This window comes from Lissotriton helveticus, chromosome 7 (assembly GCF_964261635.1).
Source record: "Lissotriton helveticus chromosome 7, aLisHel1.1, whole genome shotgun sequence".
In the NCBI taxonomy this organism is placed as follows: domain Eukaryota; kingdom Metazoa; phylum Chordata; class Amphibia; order Caudata; family Salamandridae; genus Lissotriton; species Lissotriton helveticus.
This window is the reverse complement of record NC_136068.1, coordinates 1,595,907,842-1,595,920,471: the sequence shown is the minus strand read 5'-3', so window position 1 is coordinate 1,595,920,471 and position 12,630 is coordinate 1,595,907,842. Positions and strand designations below refer to the sequence as shown.

General features: G+C 49.0%; 1 protein-coding gene across 1 annotated transcript in view; it reads right to left on the bottom strand.

Annotated features, from left to right (window-relative positions):
- Nucleotides 1–2,113: 2,113 nt before the first annotated feature.
- The window catches only part of LOC144770563 (bifunctional polynucleotide phosphatase/kinase-like), a 278,083-nt gene continuing 267,566 nt past the window's right edge, over nucleotides 2,114–12,630 (bottom strand). Inside the window, exons 15-17 of the mRNA XM_078655180.1 lie at nucleotides 4,529–4,616; nucleotides 3,468–3,535; nucleotides 2,114–3,383 (exon numbers count right to left, since the gene is read on the bottom strand). Coding sequence (XP_078511306.1) covers nucleotides 3,263–3,383; nucleotides 3,468–3,535; nucleotides 4,529–4,616 — 277 coding nt within the window. The 3' untranslated portion in view covers nucleotides 2,114–3,262. The remainder of the gene's footprint in view (nucleotides 3,384–3,467; nucleotides 3,536–4,528; nucleotides 4,617–12,630) is intronic.

Sequence of the window (12,630 nt, the reverse complement as noted above, 5' to 3'; positions counted from 1 at the left end):
CAAGCTAAAGCAGCTTGGAAGCTGATGCCTAAGGGGTTTAGGTACTAAGATGATCACTGTTCCATGTAACATTCAGACTGATTGCCCGAACCCTGTCACAGAACATGAAACAACTGGGGTGCCTGCTGCTGGGATGGAGCGTCTTGCACTACCTATACTGTAACCCTCCGAGTGTCCTCCAAAGGTAAGAAATTGCTGGGGAAACTGCCTGGCACATGCCTGGCACATGCCAAAAGGCTCATGGGACATGCCCTGGCTTGGCTCCCTCTAAAGCTTTCCAGAGCCGAATCTGCCTTGGTGCCAAATAGACAAGCCCATCAAAATGTATAGAATCCAGTCGTTTCGCTCTACCTCCCTTCTTTGTTTTTGACATCAAAATGTATATCCATAACGAACGTCTTGTCGTCCCCCAAGAAGCCCGCAGGTCTCATTCAACCATAGCGATCAAATACCACACCAATACGGATCGTCTAATCATCACAGCAAAGGAAGCACTTTCCTCTGTTGGTGGTCTACAGGGGAAAATCAATCCAGTATCAGGGGGAAGTATCCAGCCCACTAGACATTAGTAGAGATACTCATCATGATTATGATGCAGCAAGTCATCCCCATCATCTCCATTGTCCTCTTCGAAGGCTGGCTGACTGACCTGAATCTGGCTATAGGGGACTGGGTGCAGCAAAGTGGTTTGGGATTTACCTCGGTTAAGGCCAGGACGACTTTGGCTTTGATTCGGACACCATAATCGCAGTTGAGGGAACCTAAAGAGTGCCAAGAATGTGAAGTGTGGCTTCTCAAATAGCCTTGAATTATTGTGGCATTGCTAATGACTCTGGGAACATGGGGTGCATTGGGATCAATTGTGGAATCAGCTCCTCAGAGAATAGAGAGCGAGACAGGAGTGTCATGCTTATTCCCCTGTGACTTGTCTGGATATAGAGAGTAGCGGGATGGGAATGAGTCAGGCTTAGGTTTTTTGTGTTTCCTCTTCAACTTCAGTTTGCAATTACCCAAAGAATTCAAACGCGACAAGAAATGTCATGGGAACGACCATAAGAGTGTGAATCAGTCTCCGCTCCTAACTCCAAGTGGAACTTGCATGTTTTTGTCCAGTGTTTGGTGATGTACAGCTTTGTTTCAAGTTCCTGGATTAACTCTGGTTGAGAAGGGCACATTCCTTACACAACTTGGAGTCGTATCTCAAGCCCATACACCAAAGGCATACCTCGTGCAGGTTTTTCCCATTCATTTGTTTGCAACGGTCCTAGCATGGTTTAAATCCTGAAGTTTTGGAGGGGACATAGTTCTCTTGCAGGTTTTGAGGGAAAACATCTCATCAAACTGACAAGGAAAAAGGAAAGCAGAGCTCCGGATCTATGTTCAAAGGCGCAAAAAGAAAGGAACTGAAATTAGCGTGGAGTGGTGGGGCTTATATGTGGTGCTGTTTGTAATTTCTGGACAAAACAATACGTAACGCTGCACAGCGTCACCAACTGTGTGCAAGAGCACTGTTATGTAAAAGTTTTGGGATCCAGTCTGGCGCCAGGTGATATCTGCAGGTCATCATCCTTGGTATGTTGGAACACTTATGTGAAATTTCCGGATCCACTGTGCAGCCTGGGGATATACTAAAGGTGATGAATCTGCGGTTAGAAGTACCCATCAGAATATCCTTGCACTCTGAGTAGACGGGATGTAATTGTGTATAATCTATGCAAACTTAGAGTGCCTCTTCGCTTTAGCAACTCCAGTGGGGAAGCAGATTGTGGAAATTTGACAGCCACGGGCTCCAAGACAGCTGATTACACAAGGGATCTGTCTCAGAGAGATAGGAGAAGAGCAGGGCAAAAACCAATTGGAAGATGTATAATTAGTAAGAGGCAAAGGAAAGAAAAGTTAGGGAAGGGGGCAATCAGGAATAAAGCAAGGAGAGATTACTGGCAAATACCAAAAACATTGAGGAAATGAGGTAACCAACCTGATTTAAAAGAAGAAAGTTAAGACAGATAAAAAGAAGAACTGGATGGTGGGAGCACAGATCACATGTTTACAAAGACAAATGCAGAGGCAGCAAGCTGCATAAGAATCAGCAAGAAGCAGAAAGCTCTACTGGTAAAATGCCAAATATTCTTTATTACACATGGGCAAAACAGACCAGCTGGCACCGTCCAGGAAAGGCAGGCACAACAGCTAGCGCATGGGCTCTACCTTGGGCATCTGACACGCAGAAGGGCATCTACATAATGCCCGATTACATGCACACGGTCAGAGATTTACAACAAAGTGGGGAGCCAATGAGAGAAGGACAGGAAGAAATTAGTTGAGGCTGTGGGTCACATGAGCGAGATGTGAACTGAGGGCATAAGCCAGCAACAGACCTGGGAGTGTGTATGATTGGGAAAACTAGTTCTAAGCCAACTGATTTCTTGCTCACCCTCTCTCCCGCCCCTTCTTACAGTGTGCATGCATACACAAGATACGTTAGCTAAAAAAAAAGAAATTCCGCAAATAGACATGAAGAGAAAGGGAAATTAGGGGTAGTAGACATTAAGCAAGTAGAGTGTGATAATAAAAGCTTTGTGGTATAAACCAAGCCCCCATTCATGAGCACCAAGACAATGGCCAAAGAAACAAGCGCAAGACATGAGTTAAGAATGGGGGAGTATTAACACTGCACTACTTACCTTGTGCAGTGTTACTGCCCAAAACAATCAGCATCTTCCAGATACACAACCTTCAGCAGGTCAACACTGCTATCACCGTGCAACCACATTCACTGTGGCGTGTGCAACTTTGTCCAAAGCTCAGTCACCCCCCAACAGAAAGGCAGTTCATGTGTACGTCTTCCAACAGTCAGAGTGTCACTAAGTTTGGTTTGCATTCTTGTACATGGCAGTCTTACCCTAAGCTATGCTTTGCTGCAGCAGCTGCCCCCCATTGAAGGACTCACTCTTTTCCGTAGGGGCACAGTGTTATATCATGAAATGATGGAAGATGGATTGTATAGGTAGAAAGATACAGTTAGAAGGAAAGTTAGATTGTGGAATTCATTTTTGGGTGCATGCAGTCCTTTTGCTGATCTGAGACACTTTGCACAAGGTCTTCAAGAATCACAACATTGGCTGACTTTTACCCAAATATAGACATCTTATCAGTCCTCTGGCACTATCTGTCATGGTGAGCCCTACATTCCTGCCCAGGGTTTGCTGCACACTGCACTCTCCTCTTCTGTAGCACTGCTGCTCCAGCAACTTCAAAGGCATCATCCCTCCAAAAATAAGCGGTACTTTGCTTCAAGCTTCGGGTCCTTGAAACTAGGCACAAAATGGATTTTCACGATCTCAGTGAAGCCCTCGTTCAAGGAAGGTGCCACATACTTGCTCCTGCAACCGACAAAGACAGGTTATTACACAAGCAGGAAACAGACACCCCGTACCAGTTACCGCATGTACTCCTAGCCAACTCACTTGTAGCTGTTGAAGACCATGTCATTGACTGGTTGGTGCCCCTGACCTGTGTACGTCATTTGCCGGAACTATAACAAGAAATCAAATATTCGTCAATCAGAAGCCAAGGTTTGCAGGAAGTTTCTTCTTTTTGTGGCATGATGGAGTATAGGGGACACATTCTTGGGCGATGAGTTATCTTGTCTACAGCACAGATACACAGCACACATTCCAGTCAATTGAACTTTGCTTCAGCTTCAATTTTAATCCTCAATTCTCTGGCAGTGCCATTTTTTCTATTACTTTTCCTTTACTCCTCTCACTTCCACAGTGGTCACATTTTCCTTTATATCAATGACTACTTGCTATATACTAGCCCATTACTTCTCTCTAGCCCAAAAACCCTCATTGCCCCTTACATCTCTCTCCTCGCAGTATCTCTCCTAACCATTTACTACTTTTTCAAAATAACTTATTGCGAATTACACCAACCCTTTACCTTGGCTTTCTCCTGGACCTTTACTCTTCTCACCTAACACAGCTCTCTCCGGATCCCTCACTTCTCACTTCAAGCCCCACGCTCTTAATACTTTATTCCTGTTTTGTAGCCTGATATGTTATGTGTTGCAGATTTGTAGAGCGCACTATCAGCCAAGAAGGTACCTTGCAGAATTCAAGAAGTGAGGCGCTCTTATGTGGATAGGGTATTCTACGCTTTAGGAGCAATGTAGAAGTCTTGACCGCCAAAACGTTTTCTACGTATGCGTAGGATGAGTGCAAGTAGAAGTCCAGACGAGCGGAGTGTCATGGCCTCCAGCCTCCACTTTTAAATCTTCCAAGATGTAGCTCATTATAACGCAAATTAGTGACTATTCTAGCCTCACCCCTGTAAGATCCACTTGATTTAGGTGAGCCCTTTGCGTTCCACAAGTGTTTCTAAGATCGACCTTCTGATCTACACCTCGGAGAGCCTCTTGCATATGTGAACTCGGACATTTTTTAACTATGCTTTCATGTGATTTAACGGTCATCATCCCCACCTGCCCACACTACACTGCTTTTTAGCCCTGTCCCATACTCACAGTGTTGTTGTGTTTGGCCATCTCTATAGTTGCAGTGAACAAGAAACACCTGACGGGGACTCCAGCTTTCTTCGCAACCTCAACATATCTGAAGAGTGAGGGGAAAGATGAGAAAACTCAATATATTTAAGTTACTTGTGGGAATGTTAATTTAACTGGTGTTTTGAAGGAGGTATAGCACGGGTTCAAATGCAAAACAACAGTTGATGGACAGAATGCAGAACAATGTCATACATTCACCCCAGTACAGAGATCTGGGCCTAAATCCATAGTTTTTTTGCACTCCACACCACCCCAGTTCAGACATGGCCATATGCAAATCAGCCTTGACCCTGTGCCTCATGGGAACAGTCCAGCCCGAACTGCCAAGCCATGTCTTTCCTGGACCGGAATCAAGCATCCTAGGACCGGTTTCTGGCTATCAGCCGTCTTCAGCCAGGATAGCTTGACTCCATTGGTGTGGAGAGCATGGGACTCAAGTCTGAGCATACCCATCCCACTCGGGGTGACAAATGCAAAACAACAGTTGATGGACAGAATGCAGAACAATGTCATACATTCACCCCAGTACAGAGATCTGGGCCTAAATCCATCGTTTTTTTGCACTCCACACCACCCCAGTTCAGACTGGGTTCAAGTCAGTAAAAGTTACAGACATAATTAGTCTTGTACTCCTACTTTTCCAGCTCCGTCTTCTTCTAGATTGTCTTGTGCTTTGCATTCCAACCTGCTTTTTTTTTACAGCATTGATTAGTGTATCGAATCACAACAAATCGTTAGGCAAAAGGCAGCACATTCTCAATTATGAAAATTTGGGGATAATTCTCGTCATAGATTGGCCAAACTACGGATCTTCTCTACAGCTATTGCTTACAAAAAAAGTGAGATAATCATATCACAGACCACCATAAACATCACGTCTACACAGCCACTATACTGGAATGGCAACTTGCTTTGGCTCTTGACTGTATAAACATCAATACCTTACAAAGTAAGCAGCATTTGAAAATCTGGGTTAGAGCCACCATGTCTGAGGATCAGCAAACCTTCAAGTAGCCAAGATTAAGTTTAAGAGCCCAAATGGCATGTAGATAATGTTGCACCCATTCAGAAAATAAGGGCTTGTAGGAAAACCAGGGATGAACCTTTCACGTTTCATATCAAAATCTGAAATTAATTTTGGTTATGAAGAGGGATGGATTTGGAAAACCACCCACGTGGCCAGATGTAAGAAGGAGTAGTTTCTTACCTGTAACTCCAGTTCTGTAGTAGGGGTATCTCTGTTATAGTCATAATCTAGAGAATAGTTCCGCTCATGTGCGGGGACCCCGGAGCAATCAAAAATAATCTCTTAAACTGTCTTCTTTGCAGTATTGCATAGACACTTAAGAGAGAATTAAAGACAAATAATGCAGCCTATACATGCAAGGCTACACTGTCCAGTACTTCAACTAGAAATGCAAGGATATTCCAAAAATATCCCACTTTAGACGGGTCTGCCAGGTTTAACCATGGAAAACACTCCCCCCCCAACCCCCCCCCCCCCTTCACCAAATCCTTGGAATGATAGAGAGGAAGGACAGGACAGACAAGCCCCCATAGGCTGCCATTATGTGGCTTAAAAAGGGATACCGTGCCTTTAAGGAAACTTTCCAGAACTCTCCTGGTATCCCAGAATGCACAGCAACTCCCTCCACTTTTAGTTCTTTTTGGAGGTGTATCAGCTAGACCTGTGGCATTCATCATTTCATCACTTTCTCCACCAGGGAGGAGGGCGGGCGCTTATGACTATAACAGAGATACCCCTACTACAGAACTGGAGTTACAGGTAAGAAACTACTCCTTCTGTAGTATGGGATCTCTGCGTATAGTCATAATCTAGTGAATAGAATGGCAAGCCCATACAAAAAACAACCCGGCGGTGGAGAAAAAGGCAACACCACTATTATGCGAACAGATTTCGCAGCAAAGCCTGTCCGACCTGAGCATCTGCCCTGGCATCAGAGTCCAGACAGTGATGTTTAGCAAAGGTATGGACCGACTTTCAAGTGGCAGCCTTGCAGATTTCTGCAATGGGAACATTACGAAGTAAAGCAGTTGTAGCTGCTTTGCCCCTGGTGGAATGAGCCTTAGGCTTACCCCCTAAGGTCTTATTCGCTTTCTGATAAAAAAAAGCTGGATACACAACACAATCCACCTAGAGATAGATTGCTTCGAAGTAGCCAGACCAGTCCTAACCGACCCATAGTTGACAAACAATTGGTCGGACCTGCGAATGTCTTTAGTCTTATCCAGATAAAATTTCAACACCCTTCTAACATCCAGGGAATGAAGAGACCTTTCCGCTGGAGTAGAAGGATTCTGGAAAAAAGTTGGTAAAGTTATAGTCTGATTAACATGAAAATCAGAAATCACCTTGGGAAGGAACTTAGGGTGAGTACGCATAACAACCTTAGCAGCATGAAACACAGTATAAGGTTCTTGGTAACACAATGCCTGAATCTCACTCACCCGGCGGGCAGATGTAATGGCCACGAGGAACGCCGCCTTCCACGACAGGTGCTGCAGCAAAGTCTTATGAATAGGTTCAAAAGGCCCCTTTATCAATCTGGACAGCACCACATTCAGTTCCCATGCCGGTGAAGGAAGTCGAACAGGAGGGAACACCTTCTTCAATCCTTCCAAAAAATCCTTAATCACAGGCATCTGGAAGAAAGATGTCTGTGAAGGACATTTTCTGTAAGCAATCAATGCAGCCAGATGAACCTTAATGGAATGGAAATTAAGTCCAGACTGAGCCAGATGCAGAAGGTATGGAAGGATGACATCCTCTTTGCAAGTCGTAGGATCATAGTTCTTAGACATGCACCAGATGCAGAATCTCTTCCCTTTATAAGCATAAGAAGTCCTCGTAGACGGCCTCTTAGCCTCCTTCAATATGTCCCTGCAATCCTCAGGAAGATTTAAGTGGCCATATTGCACTATCTCAGGAGCCATGCCACCAAACTCAACGACGAGAGGTTGGGGTGCACCATCTGCCCCCCGAACTTCGTGAGAAGGTCCGGCCGACACGGCAGCCGCCGATGAGGCAGGATCGAGCGATGAAGCAGGTCCGTGAACCACCACTGCCTGGGCCATTCCCCGAGCAATGAGGATCCTCCGCGCCCGAGACTGGGCCAGCTTGATGAGCACTGCCGGAATCAGGGGAATGGGTGTAAAAGCGTACAGAAAGCTGTTCGACCAGTTGATCCATAACGCGTTCCCCAGCTGGTAATACCTCGAGGCGAAGTCGCAACATTTGCTGTTTTCGGCGGTGGCAAACAGATCCACATCTGGAGCGCCCCACACGGCGAAGATGTCTTCGAGCACTTCGTCGTTTATGACCCACTCGTGGTTTTGCAGATGAGTCGCCGTTATCGTCAATCCTCTGGCTAGCAGCCAGTGCCAGATCGCCTGCGCCTCCTGCGACAGTGTGCGCGATCTCGAGCCCCCCTGCTTGTTGAGGTAATACATTGTGGTCGTATTGTCCGTCTGTACAAGCAAGGAGCTGGTCTGGAAGGACGGAAGAAAGGCCTTCAGTGCCAAGTGAACAGCTCTGAGTTCCAAGAAATTGATGTGATACGTGGACTCCGCCGGAGACCACTGTCCTTGGATCTGTAGATGGTCTGAATGCGCTCCCCAGCCCAGGAGAGATGCATCCGTCACGATAATCTGAGTCTGGATATCCTTGTGGAAAGGAACCCCTCTGAGTAGATTCTCTGCCGAGCACCACCATCTCAGGGACTGTTGGGCGTGAAGAGACAGCTGAATCCGGTCGTCCCAACACCCTTTCCTCTGGTCCCACTGATCCTCCAAGCATTCCTGTGGCGGCCTCATGTGTAGGCGCGCGTGTGGTGTGAGGAAGATACAAGAGCCCATCGATCCCAGTAGAGAAGACACCGTCCTCATTGTTGTAGATGGAGTAGCTATGAGAGCCTGAGCCTTCCAAAGGATGGATAAGCGTCTCTCCTCCGAAGGAGACACGCTTGCCGACAACGTATTGATGGAGGCTTCCAAGTACTGTAGGCACTGCACAGGAATCGGGACAGACTTGGACAGATTTATGTGCAACCCCAGACTGTTCAGCAGGACGGCCATCCTGTAGAAGTGCAACTGTGCTTCCTGGAAGGTGGAGGCTTTGATCAACCAATCGTCCAGGTACGGGTAGACAAACACCTTGTTCTTTCTCAGGTGCGCTGCTACCACAGCCATGCATTTTGAAAAAGTCCTGGGTGCAGACTTCAGTCCAAACGGCAGTAGGGCGTACTGATAAAGACTGGCGCCGACTAGGAACCGCAGGAACTTCCGATGTTTCCGTGCAATGGGCACATGGAAGTACGCATCTCGCAGATCTATCGCGCACAGCCAGTCTCCCCTCTGCAGCTGAGGATAGATCTGGTGCAAGGACAGCATGCAAAACTTCTCCCTGCGAATCCACTTATTTGCTTGTCGCAAATCCAGAATGGGCCTGAACTCATTCTTGTCCTTCTTCTGTACTAGGAAGAAGCGTGAGTAAAGACCATTTCCCCTTTGAGACAAAGGAATGTCTTCTATCGCCCTTTTTCTTAACAGGGTATCGGCCTCCGCCTGGAGCTCCCGCAGTCGGAACTGTGAGCAGACCGGTGGAATCGCAGGAGGCGGGCTGGTGAAACAAAGACTGTATCCATTGCAAACAATATTCAGCACCCACTTGTCCTGAGTAATGTTTCTCCACTCTGCCAGGTAATGTTGAATGCTTCCCCCCACCGGAGCGGGTAACGGATGATGGGGAAGTAACAGCTCAGGGCCTAGACCCGGCCGGGCCTTTGGTCGCGGATGAAACCTGCTGACCACCACGGCCCCTCTGGCGCTTTTGGAACGGGCGCCGCTGGAACTGCTGCTGTTGCTGCTGTTGTTGTTGTCCAGCCTGGCGACCCTGCCCTCTACCTTGTGCCCCGTACCGTCTCTGGAACGAGCGGAAGGTCTTCTTCTGTTCCTTTGGCTTCTCCAGTCCGACAGCCGTCAAGGTCTCCACCTCCGCCTTCATACGGGCCATCTCCTCGTCTGCGTGTTTACCACACAGGGTCTCACCAGAGAAGGGTAGATTGACCACCCTCTGCTGCGCCTCGGGCTTCAAGGACGTCAGACGCAGCCAGGCGTGGCGCCTCAGGTTGACCCCATGGCAGTATCCGTGTGCTGCCAGGAGGGAGGAATCCGCAGCGGAGCTGATCACCTGGTTGGAGACCATCAGTCCTTTATTAAGGATTTCTTGGAAATCTTCCCTATCCTCCCTTGGAAGACGTTCCACGAACCGTGTTAGGGACCGATCATAATGCCCCAGCAAGGCCGCGGCACTCGCGGCCTTCATAGACGTGGCTGCCATCCCACCGACCTTCCTGCCTGCCGAATCCGTCCAGCGGCTCTCCTCATCAGGAGGCACTGTCGATGATGGGGTGGTTGTGTGCTGCTTCCTCGCCGCCGTCACAATCACCGAATCCGGAGCAGGGTCCAAGCGAAGGAACGCAGGACCCTTGTCAGGGGCCCGATACTTCTTTTGCAGCCTGGAAGGCGCTGCTTTAGTAACCGCAGGGGTGAGGAAGAGCTCCATGGTGGGTTCCACTAGCCCTGGTACCAACGGTAACAACGGTCGAGACAATTGTTTCTTGTGAAGGGTCTCGAAAACGACGGAAGTCAAGGGTGTGGGCGTAGTGAGCGTGATGCCCAACTTAGCCGCTCCTCGCACCAACACCTCCTGGAAGGAGACAATATCGTCTATCGGGGACACCCTCGTCCGAGGGGAGTCCGACAGGGTTGCGAGTAATCCCTGGCACTGGACGAGTCCGTGTGGCGGGATCTAGATCTGTCCCTCCTATGGCGTCGTCTGGACCTTGTAGAGGAGCGATGGCGACTCCTGGACCTATCTCTCCGCCATGAGTGAGACCTCGATCTCCGCGGTCCTGGGCGGTCTGCAGGCCGGACAGGAGGGCGCTGTGGAGGCCGAGCCGGGAGCCTAGGCTGTGGAAGCCCCGTAGGCAGCGTCGGCAAATGAGGCAGCGAGGTAGACCTCGGCAGAGCCGGTGGAGGAGGACGATGAGGAGGAACCTTAGGTAGTGGAGGCGTAGGAGGTTGTGGGGGAGGAGTCGGGGTCCGTGGAGGAGGATCCACGGGTAAAGGAGGCGGCGTAGGCGACCTCGGTTTGGTGGGCAAGTAGACTTGAGAGTACTCCGAGTCCGGAGACCGTCACACTCTTCTTTTCTTCTTCATCTGACCAGAGGGGGGCGATCTAGAGGCCCTCTCCCTCGTGGGCGAGCGACGGCGCCGCCGCGACCGCGTGCTCGCTGAAGCTGGGGACTCCGTCCTAGTCCTAGAACGTCTAGTCTTCCTCCTCGACGCTGAGCGTCCCTTCGACGTCGATGAACGTGTCCTTGCCGTCGACGACCGTCTCCTTGACGCTGACGAACGTCGTCTCGAAGTCGACGGCAGTCTCCTTGACGACGACGAGCGGTGTTTCAACGTCGATCGTCTCCTCGACGACGGTGACCTCCTCGGCGTCGAAGACCTCCATCTCGACGCTGATCTTCGTCTCGATGTCGCAGACTTACGTGTCGACGTAGACTGTGACAGGCGGTGTCGCCTCGACAGCGAGCGCCGGCATCTTAACCCCTCTCGACGTCGATGAAAGCTCTACGACGAACCAGTCCTCGACGTCGACCTCAATGGAGATCTCGACGTCAGTCCCCTATCTTAGGGTTCCTAAAACCCAGTATGAAGAGCTACAGTTGCGAGACCTCGAGACAAGTGGCTAGGAGGGGGGTCCCCTATGGATTGGGCCTCACTGGGCGCCCTTCGGAGCCACGACCGTCTCTTGCTGCACAGGCCCTCCCGGAGCACAGATGAGGAGACTAGTCGACCTGCTGGAGATGGGGGCAAGAGCACACAGCCTGGAACTCACCCGGAGAGCAGCACTGGAGGCAGAAAGAATGACATCCACCAGGCTCAAAAAGGACTCCAACATCAAAGATCTCTTCGTCAAGGGCTCCACCAGGCGGACAGGGCAGGTCCCGGATTCGGCCTCGCTAGACTGCTCCTCTTTGGTCCCAGCAGGGGGACAAAATGGGAGTGAGGAGGCCCCAGTCACCCGTGGATTTATGTAAGCCCTCTTCAGCACATTAAGGGACGATATTGCGACCCTGAAAAGAGAGGTGACTAAATACATTCAGGAACTTTGCCACAAGTTGAGCGAGCTGGAGCAGCGGGTAGATTCCATTGAAAAGTCTGGGAACGTCAGAGATATGGACCGTTTGGAAGTGGCAAGGCCAGTCCTGACTGAACCGAAATTCACAACAACTGATCTGACCTACGAATATCTTTGGTCTTATCTAAGTAGAATTTCAACACCCGCCTCACATCAAGGGAATAAAGGAACCTCTCCACAGGAGAGGAGGGATGTTGATAATGTGATTATCTGGTTGACAGGAAAATCAGATATCCCTTTAGGGAGAAACTTAGGGTGAGTCCTCATGACAACCTTGGAAGCATGAAAAACAGAATAGGGCCCTTGACAACACAGAGCCTGAATCTCACTCATTCTGCAAGCTTATGTTATAGCCACAAGGAAAGCCGCCTTCCAAGACAAATGCTGAAGGGAAGCCTTATGAATAGGCTCGAAAGGCTCCTTTATCAACCCTGACAGTACCACATTCAGTTCCCACAAAGGCGAAGGACGCCAAAGGGGGGAAATACCTTCTTCCATCCCTCCAAAAAATCTCTAATGACAGGTATCTGAAAAAAGGATGTTTGTGAAGGGCATTTCCTGTACATAGTTAATGCTGCGAGGTGAACCTTAATAGCATGGAAATTAAGGCCATATTGAGCTAAATGCAGTAGATACAGAAGTATGACATCTTCCTTGCAGGAGGTAGGGTCAGCATTCTTGGACGTGCACCAAATACAGAACCTTTTCCACTTGTAGGCATAGGAGGTACTGGTGGATCGTCTCTTAGCCTCCTTCAGTATTTCCATGCAGTTGTCGGGCAAGTTCAAGTGTCCATATTGTACTATCTCAGGAGCCATGTCACCAAACT